The 26266-nt window shown below is 40.7% G+C and overlaps 1 protein-coding gene across 1 annotated transcript; it reads right to left on the bottom strand.

The window, feature by feature from the left end:
• Positions 1–996: 996 nt before the first annotated feature.
• On the bottom strand, positions 997–25982 carry LOC141099313 (beta-1,3-galactosyltransferase 1-like). The gene is made up of 2 exons (XM_073587550.1): positions 25870–25982; positions 997–2320 (listed from the first exon to the last, which is right to left on the bottom strand). Exon 2 carries the CDS (start codon positions 2283–2285, stop codon positions 1269–1271), a length of 1017 nt encoding a protein of 338 aa, XP_073443651.1. The 5' UTR covers positions 2286–2320; positions 25870–25982; the 3' UTR covers positions 997–1268.
• Between the last annotated feature and the right edge of the window lie 284 nt (positions 25983–26266).

Here is a 26266-nt window from a genome sequence, read left to right as displayed (position 1 = left end):
TGCCGGAGAAGGCATTGTGACATCTGCACGGGGTGGCACGGTGGCTCAGTGGTTCGAATCCCACCAAGGACAACATCTGCAGGTAGTTTGTATGTTCTCCCCGTGTTTGTGTGGGTTTCCTCTGGGTACTCCGGTTTCCTCCCACCTTCTAAAGACATACTAATATGGAATTTAGATTGTGAACCCCATTGGGGACAGCGATGATAATGTGTGCAAACTGTAAAGCGCTGCGGAATATGTTAGCGCTATATAAAAATAAAGATTATTATTAATAAAGATTATTATTATGCTGCATTCATCTTTGCAAACGCCTGAAATTTCTAGAAATTCTCAGACCTGCTGCTTAACCCATCATTTATTGTAAGCATCACAAACTTATTAGAGTCTGTTCACGTTACATTGCAATGTTCTGGGGATTCTATAACTTGCATCTGCTGCTTCTGTGACCTGTTGGTTAACTCAGAGTCATCATTTGCTGTAAGCATCACAAACTGTTATAGGAATTGGTTCACCTTATGCTACTACATACTGTGGATTTGGATAGCTACATCTGTGTGTGCTGCTTTAGACTTTCCATTTTCATGTTAATCTGCCCTGTTGCTTCTGTGGCTTTCAGTATATCCTGTCTTCCTTGTTTGTCTGCAGTCCTGCATACCCTGCTGTCAAAGTTCTTATTGTTCCATATGCCTTCCAAATTGTGTTGCCAGCGTGCTGGGTCCATGTATACACCCTGACCTGCGGTTTTCTGAATCAACCTCAGCAACTCAGCTGTTACATACATTCTGTGTGATCTGTCCTCCTTCACAGGGTGAATGCTATTTTCACTCTTTACTCTCAATTTTTATATCTTCAGCCTTCTCCTTCTGCTATCTCAAACACTGAGCAAAGAACGAGTGAGAACAGAGAGAGCTCACATGACCTTTTGCTGCCAAATCTATATATTGAGCATCAGAATAGCCTGATATGTGAAGCAGTTACACAGTGTCTGCAGCACTAAAAAGGTAAATAATTATTTAATACATTTTTTTTGGATGTTGCTTAGCTTTACATTTAGATAATTAAAATATCAATAAATAAATCATTGCAAAAGTGTCCACAGCTTTTAGATAAATAAAAATATACAGTGTATAAAGTTTTATATAAATCTTGTAGAACAAATACACACATATTTGATGTTTTTTTCATGTTTACTCAAAAGAGTCTCTTCACCATGCACAGTTCTCCACAAATATGACTTTTCTTCCAGTTTATTTTTATCTTCTATTTTATTAGCACTTCTGAGATCTCTTAGCCCAAAAGTCTGTCCATATGTTCCGGAGCTCTTCTCCACCATAATGGTGCACTGTGACAACTTTCCTAAATTTGCAGTGGTCATAATGTAACTTGTTGATGTTAAATGTACCTCTAGGGGATTTTCTAGGTGGAATGCGGAGCGCAAACAAACAAATTCCCATAAAAGCATCTTCCATGGAGATGACCCTAAGTACTTGGGCCACATCGTAGATTTTTCTTGCCATGTCAGCTGAAAATACATATCCAGTACCAGAGCAATAGGGTGGGTAGGTATTAATTGGATAGATTTCCTTAGGTACATACCACTTAGAAGATGTTATCCTATAAGGTCCAGAGTTCTTAAATACTGCTCCAGTGAAGTAATTTGTTTGAATGGGTAAATCTGGATAAAGAATGTTATGAATCAGGTAGTCTACATTAAGAAACATGTCACTGTCTATCTTCATGACATAACTGGCAGAAGGACAGAATTTGGTCACCCACTCCATACCCATTAAGGATTTTAATGTCAAATTGTAATAGGTGTCTATGAAGTCTTGTTGTATGATGTCCCCAAAGGTCACACTTTCTTCTTTTAACAAATACTGGTTTTTATCAACAGCAACCTGAGGTAGACCCACCAGAAAAATCCTGACCACCTCAACATCATAAATACTTACATTACCCCATGTTTCTCGGATTATATGTCTAGACTCAAAGTCCAGGCACCGTACAAGCACCATTATAACAAGGAAAGGCTTCCGGTTCCTGCACTTGTCCGGCTGGTTAATGAGGAACTTGTACGGAAACGGGTACAGAGGAGCCAAGGGGTGCTGGAACGCTGGGTAAGTGAAATTATTCACAGAGTTTTTGCTCTCCTGTAATTTTATTGAATCTTCAATCCATTCTTTAATCATTTTTTTGCTTTTGTAGTCGAATAAGTACCCGAACATGAACATAAGAATCATTAATAATAAGGTAAGACATTTCAGGGAGCGGATTTGGCCATTCATTTTGTCCTCCGAAGATCAAAATGTCATGAAGATTTCTGTAAAAATGGGAGAAAATGTTAAAAAAAAAAAAAAAAAGAAATGATCAAAATAACGTTGACAGTAAATTTCTCCAGTCTACATTATTTACCACTCTAACATGTACAAAATGATGATGCAGTGTTCAGGGGCATAATATGAGGTTCCTGTACCTGAACGCAAAATTTGTAAAGTTTCTCCCAACCATTATTATGTATGCCAGGCCCAAAGACAGAAGAGTGACTTGAAGCTGCAGAAGCCCAATGATTATATATATACTTTATATACTGTATGTAGTTGAAATCTCTTAATAATAGTTATAAGACATAGTCATACATTTAAGCAAATACAAATATTTTCAGCAATATTCTGTTAATGATCGGTTCACAATATTGCATGGTGTCTAAATATAATCATCATCCTCCAACTAAATAAAACTCACTTTATCATGACTAATATACCGATAATATCACAAACATGGCACAAATACTACCCAAAAAAACCATGACCACATATTACCACCATATACAAAGATAATCAAATAATACCACCATACTGATCACTAAGAAAAACTAACATTAACACATGAGACAGACACAAGAGACACGGTTTGGGGATTGGGTCCAGTGACCTGTTGCTTTGTGGTTAGTTCTTTTGAGCTATTACTTTTGTCCTCCCCTGTCAAATTGCTGATTGTTCATTTTGTCTGTATTCTCCCTTCCTGGCTTGCTCCTTTCCAGGTGTTTTCCATTTTTCCATTTTGGTTTGCCCTATCATTTTTTGGGTGGGGTTTTATACATTATATAGCCCCCGGAAGAAGCCAGCGGTGAAACGCGCGTTGGGGTGGGGAGCCGCCACTCATCTGATCTCCAGGTAGTTATCCATTTATGAGATTTATTTCTTGGCTGCATTAAATATTTTCCCTCTTACTGATAAGCGCATTATGCACTGTAGCAATAGGAGATTTCTTTATGCCAGGTATTTTTACTCTCTTGATATACTTTATATTTTTTGCCTATAGGCAGATATAACTGGTTTAAGATTATGTAACATGTTTCTTTGATTTGTAGTTGCGTCTCCTTTTGTGAGACATTTTCTGCTTTTTTTATTGTTCCTTTTGATGGTTTTTTAATGGAATATTAATAAATATATGGTTTTTAATATTACTGGATCTCTTCTGATTTCTATTGACTACAGTCATTAGAAGGTGGTTTCTATTGTTGTTTTGAAGTGCCAGCCTCATATGTGCTCTGGACATTGTTGTGCTAATCTATTATATAGCATAAGCAAAGAAGTAATAGTGATCACCGATGACATAATACGCATGAGCTGTGTAGATAGTATATAGTATATTATGTCAGTTTAAAGGCAATACTTTGCTCAGAGGGGACATTATGCATGAGAGCTCTGTAGAATAAGTGTTCTGGTTATACAGTGATCACCAGGGAAAATTATACACAATAGCTCTGTAGATAGTACATTGTATATAGCATAAGTGAAGAGGTAATAAGTCAATCACTGGTGACATTATACACAGGATCTCTGCAGAATAAATTATACACAGTAGCTCTGTAGATAGTATAGTGCATAATGTACGTTTACAGGCAATGCATTGCTCACTGATGACATTATACACAACCGCTCTGCTGACATCAGAAAGGTGAAAGGTGAAATTTTCCCATTTCATACGAGCTGATGTAAGAAAGGAGAATTGAGTTCATTGGTCATAAACTTCTATTCCCTGTCTGACGGCACCATGAGCAGGAGAACTTTCTCATGCTCACGGTGCCCTCAGACAGGGAATAGAAGTTCACAGAGAGACGCTGGGCACACGGTGATCAGTTTCTTTGCTGAATAACAGGCTGCATGGTTGCATCAAGCAGCCTGCCATCTAAATGTAGCAGAGCTAGACCCGTCGTGGGACAAATGGATTATAAGCATCTCTGTGGAAAGATGATGAATACTGTTTTTTTTACCTCTTTTGCAGATGACGAGGGCATTGGGGAAATAGGCGAGGTCGTAAGTATGGTTTATTAAGAATATTAAAGGAGTCTGTGTCTTTGTTTCAATTAAAGTACTTATTTATGGGTGTCTGTGTTTTGTTACAATGTGACTATGGGGTTAGTAATGGGGGCGTCTTATTGACGCCTCTCCATTATGAAACTTGGGGCTTGATGTCACTTGATGGTGACATAAACTCCCTCCAAACTATCACCCCACTTGCCACCGCTACAGGGCAAGTGGGAAGAGTGAGGATAAGTGCCAGAATTGGCGCATCTTAAAGATGCGCCTTTTCTCGGGCGGCTGAGAGCTGATGATTTTAGCCTGGGGGGGGTCCAGCATCCATGGCCCCTTCTAGGCTATTAACATCAGCCCGCAGCTGTCTGCTTAGCCTTTTGTGGTTATTAATTATAAGGGGATCCACGTCATTTTTTTTGGGGGGTCCCCCATTTTAATAGCCAGTATAGGCTAATTATACAGCTGTGAGCTGATATAAATAGCCTGGGAAGCTCTATGGGTATTACCCCCTTGCCAGGCTATAAACATCAGCCCCCAGCCATCGGCATTCCCTCTGCTGGTTACGAAAATTGCGCGGGAGCCCACGCCATTTTTCTCTGAAAAATAATCTTTTATTAATTAAATACATGTACAGAAAGCTGCACACACTGTACTAACTGTATTTGTCACAGACATCTATATATCTATCTATTCTATATGTATTTTCTGTATGTAATCCATCTCTTCTACCCTGTCGGCTCCTGCAGTGATTTTACAGTACACGGCACTTGAATTGCCGGCTTTTTTTCTATCTATCAATGTAATGACATTTTTAGACCTATATATTCTATGTAAGACACAGAAAAAACACACAGTATGACAAACGTGCATGAATACACTGTTGTAAAATATATGTAACAGTAAGCAGCAAGTGCTAGTAAAAGATGTCAACAAAACCAGGGTATTTAGTTGATACTTTTTTTGCAAAAATTGTACGCTAAGCCACTCCACCACATCACGGTATACCCTTCTCAGAGCAGTCTTATCTAATATATTTAAAATCTGATCATGTGAACAATACCTTCATGAGCAGGGTTCAGGAAGGTGCTGCCCGGTATGGGCTCGCTGGGCAAAATGGCTTTTTATGTGCATATCCCAAAAGAGAGAGGCGGGGATCTCCCAAAGCTTGCATAAGCAAGAAATCAATAGATTCAGAACACATGACACATGCACAAAAAATGACCAGGTCAGTAAGACCCTGTTCACACCACCCAAGAACTAAGACACAGAAAAAACACACAGTATGACAAACGTGCATAAATACTCTGTTGTAAAATATATGTAACAGTAAGCAGCAAGTGCTAGTAAAAGATGTCAACAAAACCAGGGTATTTAGTTTTGTTGACATCTCGGCCGAGTCTCGGTGACAATCGCAGCATGCTGTGATTTTATACGCACGCTGAATACGCCCGAGAAAATAAATGGTGATGTGAGCTGCCCCATAGTTAAACACTGGTCCAAGTGCTATGCAATGTTTTCTCACATAGCAGTCGTCTGTATTCTATGGTATTGTGACCCCGGCCTTACATAGCATATATAGCAAAGTAACACTCCCCCACATATAGCATACAGTATATAGCCAAGTCCCCCTCTCCCATACATAGCACATATAGCTAAGTAACAATAATAATAATAAAATAATAATAATAAATTTTATTTACCGTATGGGTTTTTTTTTTCTTCCTCTGGATCAACATGTTAGGGCAAGTTAGGATAGGATATGGGTTGAACTAGATGGACTTAAAGTCTTCCTTCAACCTTAATACATAGAATGAACAAAACCAGCATTTCATGAATTTCTTTTGGGGGGGCGTTTACACCGTTCCACGAGTGGTAAAATTGATAAAGCGGTTTTATTCTTCGGGTCAGTACGATTGCATCGATATCTCATTTATGTCATTTTTTTATGTTTTGGCGCTTTTATGCAATGAAAACTATTTTATGTAGAAAATAATTATTTTTGCATCGCTTTATTCTGTGAGCTATAACTTTTTTATTTTTCCGCTGATGATGCTGTGTGGTGGCTCGTTTGCTTGCAGGACAAAATGATGTTTTCAGTGGTACCATGGTTATTTATATCTGTCTTTTTGATCGCGCGTTATTGCACTTTTTGTTCGCCGGTATGATAATAAAGCATTATTTTTTGCTTTGTTTTTTATTTTTATTTTTTAAGAGGTTCGCTAAAGGGGTTAACTAATGGGACAGCTTTATAGGGCGGGTCGTTACGGACATGGCGACACTAAATATGTGTACTTTTATTGTTTTTTTTTATTTTCAAAAAATGAATTTATTAGGGAATTTTTTTTTAAATTTATATAGCAATTTTTTATAAATTATTTTTACACTTTTTTTTAAACTTTATTACATTGTCCCAGGGGGGACATAACTGTCATGTGACAGATCGATGATCTGTCACATCACAGATCGCTGTGACAGATAAGCGATCTGACACAGGCAGTGCAGCAGGCTTCCTCATGCCTGCGCTCTGCAGGCATGAGGAAGCCGCCTTCCTGCAGGCCCCAAAGGCCCCCGTGGCCATATTGGATCCGGGGACCTGCAGGGAAGGAGGCCCCCAGAGCAGGGCAGCACATAGCGCTGCTGTGGGGGTCTCAGGGAAGCACGGAGGGAGCCCCCTCCCTGCCAATGCTTCCCTAATCCTCCGGTACACTGCAATCGTGTTTGATCGCAGTGTACTTGGGTTAACGTGCCGGAGGCGGTCCATGACGCCCCTGACACATAGTGCCGGGTGTCAGCTGTGATAATCAGCTGACACCCGGCCGCGATTAGCGGCGCTCCTCCATGAGCGCAGCTGATCGCGATGATGTACTATCCCGTCCCCGGTCATAGGGGCCCGGGTCCCGTAGACGGGATAGTACATCAGATGTCAGGAAGGGGTTAATGATGTAAAGTGCTTTGGTAAACGGCGTGACAAGAAAAAAATTCAACATTGCAATAAAATGCAATAAACATTGTATCTATCCAAAAATGGTATAGATAATAATGTCAGCTCGGCGCGCCCAAAAAAAGCCCTTACTCAGCCCCAGATCTCTAAAAATGAAGATACTACGGGTCTCGGAAAATGGGGCCATGTTCTTTAACAAAATTTTGATTTTTTTTTTCACCACTAATGTAAAACAGAACCTAGGCATGTTTGGCATCTGCGAACGCGTAATGACCTGGAGAATCATAAAGGCAGGTCAGTTTTAGCATTTGGTGAACATGGTAAAAAAAAAATAAAATTGCGAAATTGCACTTTTTTTTGCAATTTGGATTTTTTTTTTCCTGTTTTCGATATGTTATATGGTAAAATAAGCAGTGTTCTTTAAAAGTACAACTCGTCTCGCAAAAAACAAGCCCTCACATGGCCATATTGATGGAATGATAAAAAATTTATGGCTCTGGGAAGAAGGTGAGCAAAAAAATTGAAACGCTAAAAAACGGAAAATGGACTGGGGGTGAAGAGGTTAATACAACGGATCCTCCCAGGTTAGAAGCACTTAACCCCTTCTTGCAAAAGCCTGTTTTTATCTTCCTCACAGAGCCCCATTTTTCAATTAGGACATGTGACACTTTATGTGGTAATGACCATTGAGCTTCTACATCTCCCGGTGATTCTGAAATTGTTTTCTCGTGACATATTGTACTTTATGTTAGTGGTAATATTTGGATCAATATGTTTTCAATTCATTTATAAAATTACTAAAGTATAAGACATTTCACAAAAATATTGAAAATTTGTTTATTTTTTTTTTATCTTTGAACTTCTATGCCCTTTTAAAACATCATCCTACTGCCCAAAATAGTTTATAAGTAACATTTACTGTATGTCTGTATTATGTCATCATCATTTTCCATTGATTTATTTGTTGTTTTTTTTTGCTAGGATGTTAGAAGGTCAAAGTTTAGCAGCATATTTTTCTACAAAATTTACAAGCCATATTTTTATGGGTTATGAACTTAGGATGACTTTTCCGGGCTTTTGTGTTAGAAAATCCCCACCTAAGACCTTGTTTTGTTTTCAAACATTTTTATTGGATTTTAGTACATAACAAGGGTTGGGAAAAGGGGAGGGAAAGAAAGGGAATTAACAAAGGGAAAAGGGTGGGAAAGAGCATTAAGGGAATAAAAAGTAGAGGACTCAAGTCTTTTTAACAATGCCTTACAAGTACATGAATATACATAAGTATTGTATCAAAACCCATACAATGTACATATATATGAAGCCAAGTTAGCGAATTCAAACCACACCAGTATAATTCCATTTGTTGGAATATCTGATTAATCCATCATTAACGGTTGCAAATCTCTTTTCTATGGAACTATGCTGATGAAGGCTGTCCAAAATTTCACAAAATAATGGTGGGTCAAATTTTTTCCACCAGTAAGCAATTGTATTCTTTACTACTAGAAAGATATGTATGATAACAAATTTAACTGACGGGTCAACAAGTTCCAAGTCTAGAGACAGCAAAGCTCTTTGGGGAGTGATTTTGAAATTTTGGAAAAAGGAATTGATATGCAGTGACACTCTGTTCCAAAGATCTTTAATCTTCGGGCAGCCCCAGAACAGGTGAAAAAGGTTTCCTTGTTGACCACAGTTCCTCCAACAAAGGGGAGAATGCTCCTGGTTTATATGCGACAACCTAATAGGAGGTGAAATACCACCTGGTTAGAATCTTGAAATATGATTTGTGAAGAAGAGTCATTGAAATATTAGACTGGTAGGTGTATTTGATGGCGCTATCCCATTGCTTGTCTTCTATGGCCACATTCAATTCAGACTCCCACCTCCTCATGTATGCATTTTTGGAGCTAACCACATCACCATTGAAGTACTGTAGTTATATGAATTTTTTAAACTCCAAATATTTTTGTTATTATCGTTGCACAGGAATGATACCAATATCTCCAGGTTAATGTTTTTGATTTTTTAAGTTTCTGAATGTACTCCTTTAGGATTAAAAAGGGCACTAATTCAGAAGATGGCAAGTTATATTTAGATTTAACATTACTAAAGGTGAGAAATTCGTCTCCCTCGTAGAAGCTTCCAACTCTTTTAATATCTGAACTAAGCCAAGAATCCGACAGAGGAATGTTGTATACAGAGACAAGTAGTTGTAAAGGGAATTTCCCGAATTGGACCCGAAGACAGAAACCTATGGTCGAAACCGAATTTTTCAAGGGTGGCTTTGAGATATGACCAATTCAGCCTGTCAAATGCTTTTTCGGCGTCCAGTGTCAAAAAAACCGCTTGAGAGCCAGATAACTCAATTTTAATTATCAGATTTATCTCTCTCCTTGTCCCGTCCAAAGCCTGACGCCCCTTTATGAAGCCGATCTGATCATCTGAAAGTAGAGATGGTAAGATATTCTTTAAACAGTCTGCTAAAAGTAAATTTTGACATCGCTATTGATCAATGATATTGACCTATAACTCCGAATCCTCTCAGGATCCCCCCCCCTTGGGAATCAGGGTAATTGTCGCTTCCAACATTTCTTTGGGGAACGAGCCCCGAGAGGATGCAGCTTCAAAGACCGACACCAAATGGGGAGCGAGAAGACCTGAAAATGACCTAAAATATTCATTAGAAAAACCATCTGGTCCTGGAGCTTTCTGGGTCCTGAGTCTGTTAATTGTGTCAATCTCTTCTTTTTCAATAAAAGAGCCATTAACAAAGTCAAGATCTGCCGAAGATATCTTGGGCAAATTAATGCTAGAAAGAAAAAGCATTAATAGATCCTGTGTCCACACTGGGAGTACTAGGGCTAAGACCTTGTTTTAAAACTGCACCCTTCAAGGTATTCATAACGTTTGTTAACCCTTCAGATGCTTCACAGAAATGAACACCATTTTTTGGAATGAAAAAATGAAAAATTAAGGTTTTTTTTTTCTTTGACAATGTCACATTAGCTCCAAATTTTCCTTTAACAGAGGAGTAAAAGGAGAAAATGGACACCACAACTTGTTGACCAGTTCTCCTTAGAATGCTGAAATGTGGTCAGAATCTCCTCTTTATGAGGCAGGGTTCAGAAGGGAAGGGATACTTTTTGACTTTTGGAGTGCAATTTTTGCTGGAATACATTGCAGATACAGTATAATGCTCAGTCCATGAGGTGCTAAAACAGGAGCAAACCCCTACAAGTCACCCCAATAAATAAGCTACACATCTCAAGGAGTACATTTAGGGGTGTAGTGACCATTTTGGTACTAAAAGTATATCACAAAAGTTTAGAACATTGGAATGTGAAAAATGAATATTTTAATTTTTCCATTTTCTTTCCTTGAAAAAATATATCCCGGAATTATAAATAAGCAAAAGGGATAACTTTTAATCTTGAAAATTATACATATAAAGGTGTAAAATAACATTGATTCGAGTCCCATCCAGCGACTGTTTATTTCTTCTATCATTCCTATTCTGATGTCAGAGTAATCTAACTCCCATTGGCACCAAATGTTGGGCAGATAGGCTTCATGAGCGCCTAAGAAAGTTTACCTGGACTCAACGAAGGCAAAAGACCCAATAGAGAACGTACAAAAGTAAGTAGTAAATGAACTACCTCCAAAAAATGAATGAAGCTACAGAATACGACAAAGAATTTGACAATTTTACAATTCCTAGCTACATATTCAATGGCATTTCCACTTGTTTGGCTCTTGGGAGGCTGCACATGTTCTTATCGGAGTATGTTTCGGGAAACATGCGTTGCCATATGGTGCATCTATTTTCCCCTAAAAGTAATGCTTCTTCACAGGTAGAGCTTTAAAAAACAATAAATAAAATTCCATACACAAATAAAAAACTTCAGCGCTTCCTCACTTTAACTCCTCTTTTTCTTTGATCCATTTTTTTCTCACATTACAACTAAGACAGGCTGCCACGAGAGGTGGTGAAAGTCTTCAAACAGAGGCTGGATAGACATCTGTCTGAGATGGTTTAGTGAATCCTGCATTGAGCAGGGGGTTGGACACGATGACCCTGAAGGTCCCTTCCAACTCATTCTATCATTCTATGATTCTAAGACCAAGAAATATATGAAATCAATTTTTTTTTTAGCTCAAACATGCACCTCTCCTATTCACTGTCCCTTGGCTTTAAGACAACTAGCTGCAGCAGGTGCCTCCCTCACTGCACTGCGTGCAATGGGAAAAAGATTGTTGAGTAGAGATAAGTGAATATTTCAATGTTCGGTTCGGATTATCATTGCCGAATTTGCAGTATTCGCCGATTAATTCTTCAAATATTCACCAAACATAACCGAACGCCATTCAGGTCAATGAGAAGCAAAAACAAACGCATGCACAACACCTAATAACATCTCCAAATGCTGCCAAAACACATCAAATGAGGGTCAGACACCAGGAAAGTGGCCTCATTTCACCCACATTACTAACTGTAGCATGGCACTGCAGCAATCAGCCAGTCATGAGGTATCGGGGTGTGGGCAGCATTTACAGCTATCAATTGAACATCACAGTAAGACGAGCTGGGTGAGGGATCGGTGTAGGCCCCTTTGCTGGGAGCCCTGATACCACATGCAACAGCTCAACCTGCTTTCATGCTGAGACACAATCAGGTAGCATAAATAGCAGTTTTGTAGACTACCATTGTCAGAAAAATTTAAGAATAGTAACACGGGTAGTTAAGTCCAAGGAAGTGGAGGCCTGACGGTCTTGGAGTGCAGATAGTATAATAGGGACCCACCGTTCTTCCACAACACCCAAACCAGCAGATAGACACCCAACCAGTAGTGTTCACATTTAACCCCTTTACTCCCAAGGGTGGTTTGCATGTTAATTCCTGGGCCAATTTTTACAATTCTGACCACTGTCCCTTTATGAGGTAATAACTCTGGAACGAGTAAATGGATCCCGGTGATTCTGACATTGTTTTCTCGTGACATATTGTACTTCATGTTAGTGGTAAAATTTAATTCATATAACTTGCGTTTATTTGTGAAAAAAATGGAAATTTGGCAAAAATTTTGAAAATGTTGCAATTTTCCAACTTTTAATTTTTATGCTCTTAAATCACAGAGATACGGCACACAAAAAACTTAATAAGTAACATTTCACATGGGGGTCTAGTTTCCAAAATAGTGTCATTTGTGGGTGGTTTCTACTGTTTTGGCACATCAGGGGCTTTCCAAACGCGACATGGTGTCCGATCTCAATTCCAGCCAATTTTGCATTGAAAAAGTCAAACGGTGCTCCTTCCCTTCTGAGCTCTGCCATGCGCCCAAACAGTGGTTCCCCCCCACATGTCAGGTATCAGCGTACTCAGGAGAAATTGCACAATAACTTTTCCAGTCCAATTTCTCCTGTTACCCTTGGTAAAATAAAAAAAATTGGACCTGAAATAATTTTTTTTGTGAAAAAAGTTAAATGTTCATTTTTTTTTTTAGACATTCAAAAAATTCCTGTGAAGCACCTGAAGGGTTAATAAACTTCTTGAATGTGGTTTTGAGGAACTTGAGGGGTGCAGTTTTTAGAATGGTGTCACTTTTGGGTATTTTCTATCATATAGACCCCTCAAAGTGACTTCAAATGTGATGTGGTCTGCAAAAATAAAATGGAGTTGTAAAAATGAGAAATAGCTGGTCAACTTTTAACCCTTATAACTTCCTAACAAAAAAAATTTTGATTCCAAAATTGTGCTGATGTAAAGTAAACATATGTAAAATGTTACTTATTAAGTCTTTTGTGTGCTGTATCTCTGTGATTTAAGGGCATAAAAATTCAAAGTTGGAAAATTGTGAAATTTTCAAAATTTTCACCAAATTTCCATTTTTTTCACAAATAAACGCAAGTTATTTGAATGATATTTTACCACTAACATGAAGTACAATATGTCACGAGAAAACAATGTCAGAATTACCAGGATCCATAGAAGTGTTCCAGAGTTATTACCTCATAAAGGGACAGTGGTCAGAATTGTAAAAATTGGCCCGGTCATGAACGTGCAAACCACCCTTGGGGGTAAAGGGGTTAAAAACATCTCCAGAATCCGACCTTTTCTCACCTTTGAAACTGCTAAGATTCTTACTGTCGCTCTTATTCATTCTCGTCTACTGCAACTCTCTTCTGATCGGTCTCCCTCTTACCAAACTTTCTCCTCTCCAGTCCATCTTGAATGCGGCAGCCAGGGTCGTATTTCTGTCCAGCCGCTTCACCGATGCCTCCATCTTGTGCCAGTCATTACACTGGCTACCTATTCGCTACAGGGTCCAGTATAAACTCATCTCTCTCATCCACAAAGCTCTCCACAGTTCTGCACCGCCTTATATCTCCTCTCTCATCTCTGTCTGTCACCCTACACATGCCCTCCATTCTACAAATGACCTAAGACTAACATCCCCCGTAGTCCGAACCTCGCACCTTCGTCTCCAAGACTTCTCTCGTGCTGCGCCAGCTCTCTGGAATGCACTTCCCAAGACGATCAGACTGATACCTAGCCCCGACCTATTCAAGCGCGCTTTGAAATCGCATCTCTTCAAACAAGCCTACCACATCAACTACTCAGCAAGCTAACTTTGCACTGTTCCCTCCTTCCAAATATTATTCTGAATCTGCACCCTACTATTCATCTGTCTCCACACCCTCCATGCACACGATAACTTCACTTGATACTTGACTATTGCACTTAAACACACGGGCTGATGACCGGATCATGCAGCTTTATATGAAAATCCCTATTTATTATAATTGCCAGACCTGAAATAACAAGCATTTCTCACCTACTGTGTCCCCCCATTTCCTTGTAGATTGTAAGCTTGCGAGCAGGGACCTCACTCCTAATGTCACTGTTTAAATTGTCTATAACTTGTATTGAATTTATTGTCTGTACATGTCCCCGCTTAATTGTAAAGTGCTGCGGAATATGTTGGCGCTATATAAATAAAAATTATTATTATTATTAAAAAAAGAGGGCCTGACACTACCGAAGTGGAATAACTGTTACGAGAATAGAAATAGTATAATTGGGATTGACACGTCTTCCACTACAGCTAACCCAGCAGGTGCAGACAACCATGACTGTTCACATTTCCACAAATTTGTGTCAACATCAGTGGCAGCAGCCACAGCAGGCACAGAAGCCATACTAAATATATCACAGAGTGCCGTTACGTGACATTAATGCATCACACTAAAAAATGCAATATCACCCAGTCTGTACAGTCTGCAATTGGGGTGCAAAAGTCCTTGGAGATAACTTCAGGGGACAGCTGGCTGCACTTATCTGTCAGGACACCACCAGCAGAGCTGAAGACACATTCTGATTGAACGTTGGCTGCCGGGCATGATAAAAACTCCAAGGCGTGAGGCGAGCTCAGGTCACTGATCCATTTTGGAAGACCAAAATACAAAAGAGTCCAAACCCTCCCTGATGGTATGATATTCAGTTCTAGATACTCCTGCACCATACTCTCCATTTGTTCACCACGTGTAAGACTTGGACTCTTTTGTGCTGCTGCACTATCTGGTCTAAAAAAAAGTGTCAAAGGACTCACAGAAATTGCTTCTTCCACTTACACTGCTGCTGCTAATGTTTTGGTGTTGATGAATTGACGTGCTGGAGATTGGAAGTCTAGAGCTGCGATGCGAACTCTGTGCTGCTGTCTTGGGGAAAAGCTCTCTTAAGGTTGTGTAAAAACGTGTTTCAATACTCCAGCATTCACGTGTCACTTTCCAGGGTAAGAATCATCTGGCAAAATTTGGTTTTATAACATGGATCTAACAGAGTGGCAACCCAGTAGTCAGCAATATTCCTAATCATAACTATACGGGGATCATGTTGCAGATAGTGCAGCAAGAAGGCACTCATATGTCGGGCTTTACCATGAAGATCAAGCCCATGCTGTGTTGGTGGCTGGGTAACAATGAGGCTTGTTTCCTCTGTCTCCTCCCGCAAACAACGAACAACAGAGAGAGGAGGATTATCCTCTTCATCACCTCTTCCTCCTCCATTTGTTCCTCAGATCTTCTTGCACCTTCGATAACAGTTTGTCTGTTATCACCAGCCCCCCTTGTTCGCAGTAATCCACCATCCCCTGGCACCTGCCTGTGTGACCACAGTCTGGAACTTAGAGACAATGTTATCCATTCCGCATCCTCCTCTTCTTCCTCCTCTTCTTCTAGGACCATCATATCTTCCCGCAAGCTATTCAAAGTCTGCTCCAGCATATAGATGGCCAGAATAGTGATGCTGGTGATGGCGTCGTCAGCGCTAGCCATCTTAGTAGCCATTTTGAAACTGTGCAGAAGGGTGCAGAGGTCCTTAATCTGTGCCCACTCTGTAAACGTGATATGTGCCACATCAGTGCTTCGTTGGCCCAGGCTATCTGACATGACATACTGCGTCAGGGCTCGTTGCTGCTGCCACAGTCACTGTAACGTGGAATTCCACCATGTTGGCACATTGCATATCAACCTGTCAACTGGAATGGGCAAAGACCTCTGTATTGATGCAAGTCAATGACCTGAGGGGTGCGAACGGCAGAAATGAGCGCACAACTTGCATGCTTTCTGGAGCAGCTCACCCAGGCCTGATTGCAGTGAGCTCTGGTTGCACAGTACGGAGATGATGGGAATTCGCTCTGCACTGTTGGAACGTGTGTCTCATTAAGGCAGAGGTTGAGGGTGCAGGTGGAGGCCCTAGAGGAGGTAGAGGAGGAGACAGAAACAGTGGAGGAAGTGTTAAATGTAGAGGTTTGTCCTTCAAGCCTTGAGGATTCCAAGACTTGTTAAGCAGCGCCTGCCCTCACAGCCACCAGAGTCACCCAGTGCCCAGTCAGCGAGATGTAACACCCTTGGCCTTGCTTAATCGTCCAAGTGCCTGTGGTGAAATGCACCCTGGCAGACAGAGATTTAGTCAAGGAACGGGTGATGTTGTCTGGGAGATGCTGGTGTAGGGCAGGCACAGCTTTCTTAGAAAAGTAATGGCGACTGGGCAATTGGTATTGGGGGACTGCGACGACCAGCAGCTTTTGGAAACCATATATATCTACCAGGCAGAAAGGCAGCATTTCTGTGACCAACAGATTGGAGATGGTGGAGTTCAACCTCATAGCTTTGTCATGCATAGGAGGAAACAATCTTTTACGTGACCACAACTATGGAACCGTGGGCTGGCTGCAGTGCTGAGAGGGCGGAGTATGGTGAACCGGACAAACTGCTGGACCGTGAAAGAGGTGCAGGCGGAGATGTTACGGTGGATTGAAAAAGTTGTGGTGTGCTCGTTCTCTGAGATTGGTCAAAAACAGCAGGCATGTCCGCTTCCGTTACAGCTGATGGTGAGCTCTCAGTCAGCGCGACTGGAGCAGGTAAAGAACCTGAGCTTCTGTGGTCAAAGACCTGCATCTTAATAGTTGGCACGGTAACAGAGGAGGAGGAAGAAGCAGCAGATGCGATTGATGGGGCGGATGATGGTTGTTGAGGTCCGCTGGTCCGCATTTTAGTGAAGTGGGATTCCCAGAGTAATGCATGTTGATTGCGCATGTGAAGGTTCATACATGTTGTAGTCAATTTATTGCACTTTTTACCTCTACTCTGTTTTTTTTTCCAAAGTTGGCAGATTACGTGAGTTGACTCATCCTTTGCAGTGTCAAAAAAGGCCCAGGCTAGGCAACCCTTGCCAACCCTGCGAGCTGCAAACCCGTGGACGCTGATGGTCACAGCCACAATTGTGGCGGATGCATTGCTTGTCGTGGCTGCATCAATACATGTCTGTGATGTACAGCACAACGTAACCTCTTGGTCTTCCTCATCAGATGACCTACTCAGCTGTGTGCCTCTATGTTCATGCCAGCTGGGATCTAACAACTCATCATCATCCTCTGTATTATCACATTCCTTGCCCTTGGAGACACCCTCCTCCTCTTCCTGACATGACAGCACAGTACAGTCTGTGTGAGCCTCAGATATCTGAGTCTCATCAGGATCACCTCCCCCCAGGGGTTAACTTAACATCTGATGACGAGGGTTAGGATGATGTTTGGACCCTACTTCGTCCTGCCCTGGATACAAGCTAAAAAAAATTGTGGGCATCGGTGCAGATTTCCTCATCTTGACTCTGTGAAGCTTTTGAGTACACTTCTGATGAGAATTTAATAGCATGTGTGAACAGCTCTTCAAAATCACCCATCTGTGAGTCCGTTGCTGGCATATGCAACAGATGTGGACTTCTTCGTTTATGTAAAGGAGGACTTTATGCTGATCTGACAATAGATGGTGATGTTGTGTAAAGTTTCCTTGCTTAATGTTTAGTAAGAGAAAAGGTCTCTTTTGTTAGTTTCAGTTTTGATGATGGCTGAAGTTTGAATGTGTCGACTTTTGAGTACTCTAAGAGATAAAGCAATGGCTCAATGATATAGCAATATTTCATGAAATGTAGAAAAATAAAAAATGGTACTCCAGAGAGGATAGATGACGTGCCTGAGTAGGGTTCTAATCCATAACAGTAGTAATAATAAGAAAATAATCCCAAAAGCACATATTCATCACAGGGTAAGGGAGTAGAGTCTAGTGTTCCCCCATAAGATAATTATACAGCAACATCAAGTGGTGTAGTACTCCGAATAAAAAACACATAGCAAAGAAAAAACTGGACAAACTACAGTATAAACATATAGTGAAATTAAAACAAGAATATTTATTAGAAAAAAATCATTCAAAATAATTATCAAACAGTGTAACAAAATGTCAAAATAAGGAGGATTAACAGACCAGAACAGATTCACAAGACCAATCCAAAATATCAAGCAGTATAACATATAGTGTATATTAAGCCTATACACCCAGTCACCATATATAGTAAAGACCCAATTTACATAGGATGAAACAAGAGCCTGGTTTTTAGGTTGTGTAATGTTTACCCAAAGTGAAGGGGAGAGAGAGGAGACTTGGTGGGTCTCTACCAGCAGTATCCCGACACGCGTTTCGCCTGAAGCTGGCTTTTACTTAGTAGTAGTAGTAATTAAACTTGGCACTCAAAAGGATATGTTGCAAAATAATAATAATAATAATAGTAAATTTTATTTCTATAGCGCCGACATATTCCGCAGCACTTTACATTTCAGAGGGGACTTGTACAGACAATATACATTACAGCATAACAATAATCACATAGAGTATAACAGATACCAAGAGGAATGAGGGCCCTGCACGCAAGCTTACAGTCTATGAGGAAAAAAGGGGAGACACGAAAGGTGGGTGGTAACAGTTGCACTGATTGTATGGACCAGCCATAATGTTAAGTGTGTAACAGTACAGACACAGAGGGCTAATGGAGGCATAAAGCATGTGGGAACATGATGTGGGGAACCTGGTTATGGTAAAACTTTTGGCTGTGCCACATAGGGATAGATTAGGTTAATGTGTTGAGGCGGTAGGCCAGTCTGAATAAATGAGTTTTCAGGGCACGCTTAAAATTGCGGGGATTGGGGACTAATCGTATTGACCTGGGAAGTGCATTCCAAAGAATTGGCGCAGCACGTGTATAGTCTTGAAGACGGGAGTGGGAGGTTCTGATTATTGAGGATGCTAACCTCAGGTCATCAGCAGAACGGAGGGCGCGGGTAGGATGGTATACTGAAACAAGGGAGGAGATGTAGGGTGGTGCTGAGCCATGAAGAGCTTTGTGGGTGAGGGTAATAAGTTTGTACTGGATTCTGGAGTGGATGGGTATCCAGTGTAATGACTGGCACAAGGTAGAGGCATTGGTGTAACGATTGGTGAGGAATATGATCCTGGCAGCAGCATTCAAGACAGATTGGAGTGGGGAGAGTTTGCTAAGAGGGAGACCGATTAGAAGGGAGTTACAATAGTCCAGGCGAGAATGAATAAGAGAAACAGTCAGAGTTTTTGCAGAGTCAAAAGTAAGAAAAGGTCAAATTCTAGAAATGTTTTTGAGGTGCAGATAACAAGAGCGAGCCAGTGATCGGATGTGGGGGACAAAGGAAAGCTCAGAGTCAAGTATGGCCCCAAGACAGCGGGCATGTTGCTGGGGAGTAATAGTAGAACCACACACGGAAATAGCAATGTCGGGTATAGGTACATTAGTAGACGGAGGAAACACAAGGAGTTCAGTCTTTGACAGGTTCAGTTTCAGATATAGTGAAGACATGATGTTAGACACAGCGTTTAGACAATCGCCGGTGTTTTCTAGAAAGGCTGGCGTGATGTCAGGAGAAGAAGCGTATAATTGGGTGTCGTCAGCATAGAGATGGTACTGGAAACCAAATCTACTTATTGTTTGACCAATAGGGGCAGTGTACAAAGAGAAGAGGAGGGGGCCTAGGACTGATCCTTAAGGAACCCCAACAGTAAGGGGAAGATGAGAGGAGGAGGAGCCAAAACAAGGTGAATTTATTTACAGTCCATGGATCAACAGGGAGTGGATATCGTTTCAGTCCGCATGGACCTTCATCAGATAAATGCTGTGTTGTTGATTTGGAAGATGAGTAGACAATCATGGAAGGGCTTTCTGCCACCCTATCGAAGCACAGACATACTTCCGACCACCTTCAGTCCATTTAAACTGTCATCCCCTATGAGTATTGACTACTCACCATCCACTCCAACAACACAGCATTAATCTGATGAAGGTCCATACAGACCGAAACGTTGTCCACTAGCTGATGATCCACGGGCTGTAAATAAATTCATCTTGTTTTGCAACATATCCCTTTTGAGTGCCACGTTTCATTACTACTAATATTATGAAATGTATCAGTACAAAATCTTGGACCTAAACACAACATCTTATTAAAAGGTGGAAATTCACTTTAACCCATTAAGGCACCATGACATACAAAATGTCTTAAATTAAAATGGGTTTCCAGTTTCAGAAAACCCTGTCTCTTGGCACGGTTTGTTTCTAAATAAAAAAAAAAAGAGCTTTACTTACCCTCCCCAGTTCGGAGTCTCCGCTTTTGCTCCCATTTTCTGTTAATGTCTGCAGCACTGCAGCCGATGATTGAGCTCAGCTGGTCTGCCCAAGTTGATTTCATGAGCAGATCAGAGCTGCTGAGCTCACTTTTTGTAACAATGTTCGCACTGGAGACAATAACAGGCACTAGAAGAAATGGCGGAGACTTAGCGCCGGGATCAGGAAGGTTGCGCAAAGGTGAGTTTTTTTCTTTTAAAACTGTACCCTGCGAGAGCGGTTTTAAAGATTTGGAAAATACCTCTAAGATACTGGAAATTTACTATGAAAACACTCTTGCACCTGTTTTGCCAGTGCCTTGTTGGATGCCTTGAAAAATGTACTGGTGCAATCTTACCAACAGTTCCAATTTTGCTAGGACAATCCAATAATCCTTTCTTGGTGTTCCTTGGGGTGTGACTTAAATATTGTCCTGCCTGTGCAGTGCTGTCAGTATACTGTACATTTATATTTGATTACTGGTTTACTTTTTTTTTATTAATTAATTTACTTTTTTTTAATAAAGAATTTTTTCAAAAATCTTTTTAGCAATAATCTCTAAATATGAACATGTTGGGTATGAGAATTCGGGGGTTTACAATCCACTAGAAGCTGTGTGCTGTCAGTCATTAACCAATCTAGTCCAGCTCAACAATTACTCTACTCCCAAGCTGCTTTTACCTAGAACAATAAAATCTTCTTATATTATGAGCAAACAATGTTAGATTTATATTGCAGTGCTCTGGGACTTCTAGTGCTTTTAAGAAGGAGATCAAGTATATTACAAAACGTGGCAAAAAAAGAGAAGCTGGCTTTCTCCACACATGTATAAATCAACCTACAGCATTAAAATCGCAAATAATGTGTACGAATATATATTGCACCCCAAAAATGAATGCAGAGCCCAGATTATAAACCATTAAACTAATATAAAACTTAGTCCCTCCCCAAATAAAGACATAAAATTACAGACACAAACCCCCTAAATAAATGCAGACCCCTGACCAGACAATGCTTTAATACAGACTTTGGACAAGACTCCCTCAGTCCACTGTTAAAGTTAAATAATAACATTCTAGTTGCCTGTTCCCACCACTAGGGGGAGATCACTGTATACAAATGTTTACAGTCCCCATTGAACTCAATGATACTTTCTTCTTTTGAAACGTATGAAATTTTGTTGCTTGTCTGCTTATTATTTTACTAAACTTAACCAAAAAGTTACCATATCCTGTTCTTTGCTGCTCAAAATTCAAAGACCTTCTCATTTTATAGAGTGCATATTCTTATATTTACAGAGTTCATTCATTTTTGTTGTCTGGACTAGTTTCATGATGCCCTGTATGACACTGTGATTGTTGCACTATATAGCACTATAGTATATGCGCACTGTGATGCAGCAGTTTCCGCACTGTGCAGTGATGAGCAAAAAGTTCAAAGCAAAATGTCTCTTTAATGTTCAACTAAAAAAAAACAGCACATATATCCTCCAAATTGCAGCTGGGCACATATCCTCTGGATTACAGTCACTAAACACGCCAGCACACTCTGACCGGTTGCTGTGGGCAAATGCACCGCTGTATTAAGGTTCAACTCCTCTAGATTACAGTCACTAAACATGCCATTCCACCTTCAGGACCTGTTGCCGTAGGTGACTGCATCACTATGTTAATGGTTTACTCGCAGCACTACACAGCACACGATATCCTCCCGTTCACAGCCAGGAACCATATCCTCCTGTTCACAGTCACTAACCACACCAGTCCTCCTTCCGGCACAGGACAGTCCACCTCCGGTTCACAGCTGGGCACAAGACAGTCCACCTCCGAGACCAGTTATCGTGGGTGACGGCACTGCTGTGCACGCCCTGGGTGGCAGGCGTCTCAACTCCCCTGGTTGCTTGGCTGCACTTGTCTGTGTTGACAAACACAGGAATTCTACAGAGCCAACTGCTCTGCCCTCTAGCAACTGACACTGACTCTGACGCTGACACGCCCAAACCCTATACTGCAGGGTTTTTAACTTGAATCTGTGGCCTTCAGCCACATGGAAAACCCGGCCCGGAATGAAACAGACTGCATGACTACCATCCTGCAGTCTGTTTCAAAACACAAAAGCCCAGAGGCAGGTTTTCCCTAAACCTGCCTTGGACAACCAGCATGTCCAAGACCTATACTCACTTTTGTCTGCATTGCAACCACAGCTATGCCTGTGACCGCAATGCACTCTCATGGCCTCAATACGCCTCTGTCACATACAGTGACCCTCACATGTAACACCAGTCACTGCCTCACAGCACTCTATGGCAAGTAACAGCAATGTGTTAAAATGTATTTGTTAGTAGGATGAGCCCTCCTAAGCCTCCTAAGCCATATACAGTTCTGGCAAAAATTAAGAGACGACTTTCAAATGTTCAGTTTGTCTGACTCTTCTTTTACAGCCATATTTTTGCGTAAAATGAAAATTGTTCTTTTAGTCTTTAAAATTCTGACATGTCTCCGAATTTCCAAGCAATAAATTTTGTATTTTTTTCTGACAAAGAAAAATGGTCAAAATTAAAAAAAATCCCAGTGCTTTCAGACCTCAAATAATGCTAAGAAAACAAGTTCATAATCATTTAGAAACAACAATACTTGTTCTGCCTTCTTCCACGTATGACGCTGTGTGGATTCCAGCATACGGCTTAACCTTTCATCCACTCCCAGAAACAAGACTGTGTGGGTGCTTAAGTCTATTATTTATTGGAATGATATGGACAATGATGGGAGATGAGAACAGATGGTATAGTAGAACATAGTTATGGATAATTCAGTAGATTGTTGTACAAAATGTGGATGATTCAGGTAAAAACTACAAGAGACGGATATAATGCAGCATGTCAGTACTGAAAGATAGTATACAATACAAATACTGGCAGGTAATAGCAATGCAGGGTATTATCACAACAGTAGCAATGATACAGGATGCTGTTATCATGCATTATATAAGGGCCCCATCACACAGAGCCACTCACCAGTGATCCCGACAACGATATGACCTTGTCAGGATCGCTGGTGTGTCGCAACATGATCGCTGGTGAGCTGACAAACAGGCAGCTTCACCAGTGATCAGGACAGCGACACGCGGGTAAAAAGCGACACATGTCGCTTAGTAACCCGCAGTGTACATTAGATACCAGCACGCTGGTGCAGGGAGCTGGTAATCAAGGTACACATCGGGTTTCTAAGCGCCGCGCGGCACTTAGAAACCTGATGTGTACCTTGGTTACCAGCTCCAGCTCGCTGATCGCTGGTCTCCCGCCTGCCACACGCAGTGATGCGTGCTGGCCAGCGTGAGACCAGCGATCAAAAAAATGTCCAGGCCATTCGAGGACGATCAGCGATACCCAGCAGGGGGGCCTGGTCGCTGATAAGTGTCACAAAACTTGTGACTCAGCAGTGATCTTGCTAGCAAGATCGCTGTGTGTGACGAGGGCTTAATGGGAATCTGTCACCCCTTTTTTGAGATATCATATAATGATATCATTCAATTGTGTGTCACATAAGGATTCTCTTAGTACTTTTGCTTCCCCCTGACCCTGCACCTTTCATGCATAAATAGCTTTTTTATATCGGTTCACATGTATGTAAACTGCCACGGTCCGGTCCGATGGGCGGGGCTTATTCAACTGCTCCCCCCTTGCGTAGAGCAAGACAGGGAGGGGGGAGCTGGTAAATAAGCCCTGCCCAGCAGACCGGACAGTGGCAGTTTACATACATCTGAACCGATATAAAAAAGGTATTTATGCATGAAAGGTGCGGGGTCAGGGGGAAGCAAAAGTACTAAGAGAATCCTTATGTGACACACAATTGAATGATATCATTATATGATATCTCAAAAAAGGGGTGACAGATTCACTTTACGAGCTGGGCAATATAACATACACAGCAGCAAAGGAGAAAGATAACTAACACACTAATGACTGCCAGCTTTACACTCACTGAACAGAGGATGCATAACTAGAGGATGCTTAAGTGTAAGTAACACAGAAAATTCCAAACACATGAATAAAGGAGAAGGGCAACTTATGACATCTAATGGCCATTGCTGCAACAGCACTTAAAAATATCTAGCTGCACAGAATGGGCAGAACAATACTAATGTTTTAACTCAGGAAGAGTTCTGAAATCAATATTTTGTGGAATAACCATTATTTTTAAAAACAGCTTTCATGCGTCTTGGCATGCTTTCCACCAGTCTTTCACACTGCTTCTGGTGAAAAAAATTAAGCAGTTCTTTGTTTGATGGCTTGTGACTATCCATCATCCTCTTGATTACATTCCAAAGGTTTTCAATGGGGTTCAGGTCTGGAGAATGGGTTATCCATGGCAGGGTTTTGATGTGGTGGTCTCTTAATTTTTTGCCAGAGCTGTATATGGGCATGTGGGTCATAGAAAATTGAATAAAATCATTCCTTGATGTCTGCGATCCGATGTCTTATTCCTGAGAAATCCACATTTTCTAAATAGGTAAATGAGCTTTTAAGATCTATAGGCCGGACATAGATCTCCATTAGAATCTGCCTCTAGAACTTATTTTAAATGAATGCGAGTGTTACCAGTATGAGACATGTAGATCAGGAGAGCTGACTGTCAGTCATTACATGACTCATGCAACTTTCATTTAAAATAAGCTTTGGAGACAGATGCTCAGGGAGATCTATGTCCCACCCATAGATCTTAGCAGCTCATTTACTTATTGAGGAAAAAAAGTGGATTTCTCTGGAATAAGACATCGGATGGTAAATATCAAGGAATCATTTTATAACCTGCGTGTCCATATAGACAGTTTAGGAGGGCTGAGCCTATTGACAGATTCCATTTAAAATAGCTTTGCTCAGAAGAATCAAAATCACACATGACAGGCTTAGGTACAACAGCACACGGGGGCATGAATGAAGGTGTTAAAATATTAACAGCTCCCCTTGCACCCTTTACAACTGTATCCACAAAACAAAACTTGAGACAGTCATCACTATAGTGGAGCCGTCAGCCCTCTGTCAATCCATTCATTCTCGTAGCTCATAGGTACTTCAAGCATGTGGCTCATAAGGAGCAAACAATTCTGTGAAGACCACCAGGATACAGTGACTTAATCTAATGCACTTACATAGTGCCTCTGGCAGGAGGTCTGGAGTGTGAGGAGAGAATGGGGCTATATGAGCATTTTTTTTCTTTCAGGGCACTGTTACAGTATGGAAATATTAAAATTAATTGTGCCAAAGGCATTATCACTATGTAGGGGCAGTGGGGGAGCCCTGTGATTGTGATGTAGGAATTAAAGGGGTACATACATATGCGGGAGCATTAGGGTGCACTATTACAGTATTGATGGGTGTTATTATTGTTTTTATTTTTATTATATATTTTTTTATGTATTTTATTATTGAATTTGTATTATTTATTTTATATTATTGTTTTATTTTGCATTTATTATTGCACTTTGGGGGTAATAATCATAATGGCACTTGGGACAGTAGCAATATTGAGAGAAATGGCAAAACAGTACTGTTAAAAAAGGTAGCAAGATGAAAATTGTGTACTTACCTTGGTGAATAAATGGGGGAGAGAGTGCTGAAAAAGTTGGTAAGCGAAGATATCTAGAGAGTAAATTCTACAGAGACAAACTGCGGCTGGTTCAAGCTGTCATGATGGTCTGTGTTTACGGAAGAAGAAGAGAGAATACAAAGGTCTCCAATTATAAAGGGTGTCGGCTATGAGACACTGGTTAGACCTGTACTCTATTCAAGTCATTGATTTGCGCAGCGCCTTTGTATTACTTGCACAGTGCCTACCTCTATATGGTGGTAATGTTAATCTTTGTGTATTGTTTTTTACATTTTAAAAAAGTATGGAGGAATTATTCAGTCGCTATATGGTGGTAATATGTGATCCTGTTATTAGGGTATTATTCAAGAACACGGTAGTATTATTTAGTCATTAT

This window comes from Dendrobates tinctorius, unplaced genomic scaffold (assembly GCF_039654945.1).
Source record: "Dendrobates tinctorius isolate UK_male_01 unplaced genomic scaffold, ASM3965494v1 ptg000099l, whole genome shotgun sequence".
In the NCBI taxonomy this organism is placed as follows: domain Eukaryota; kingdom Metazoa; phylum Chordata; class Amphibia; order Anura; family Dendrobatidae; genus Dendrobates; species Dendrobates tinctorius.
Note: the sequence above shows the minus strand (reverse complement) of the source record. Positions and strands in the feature narration are given on the sequence as shown.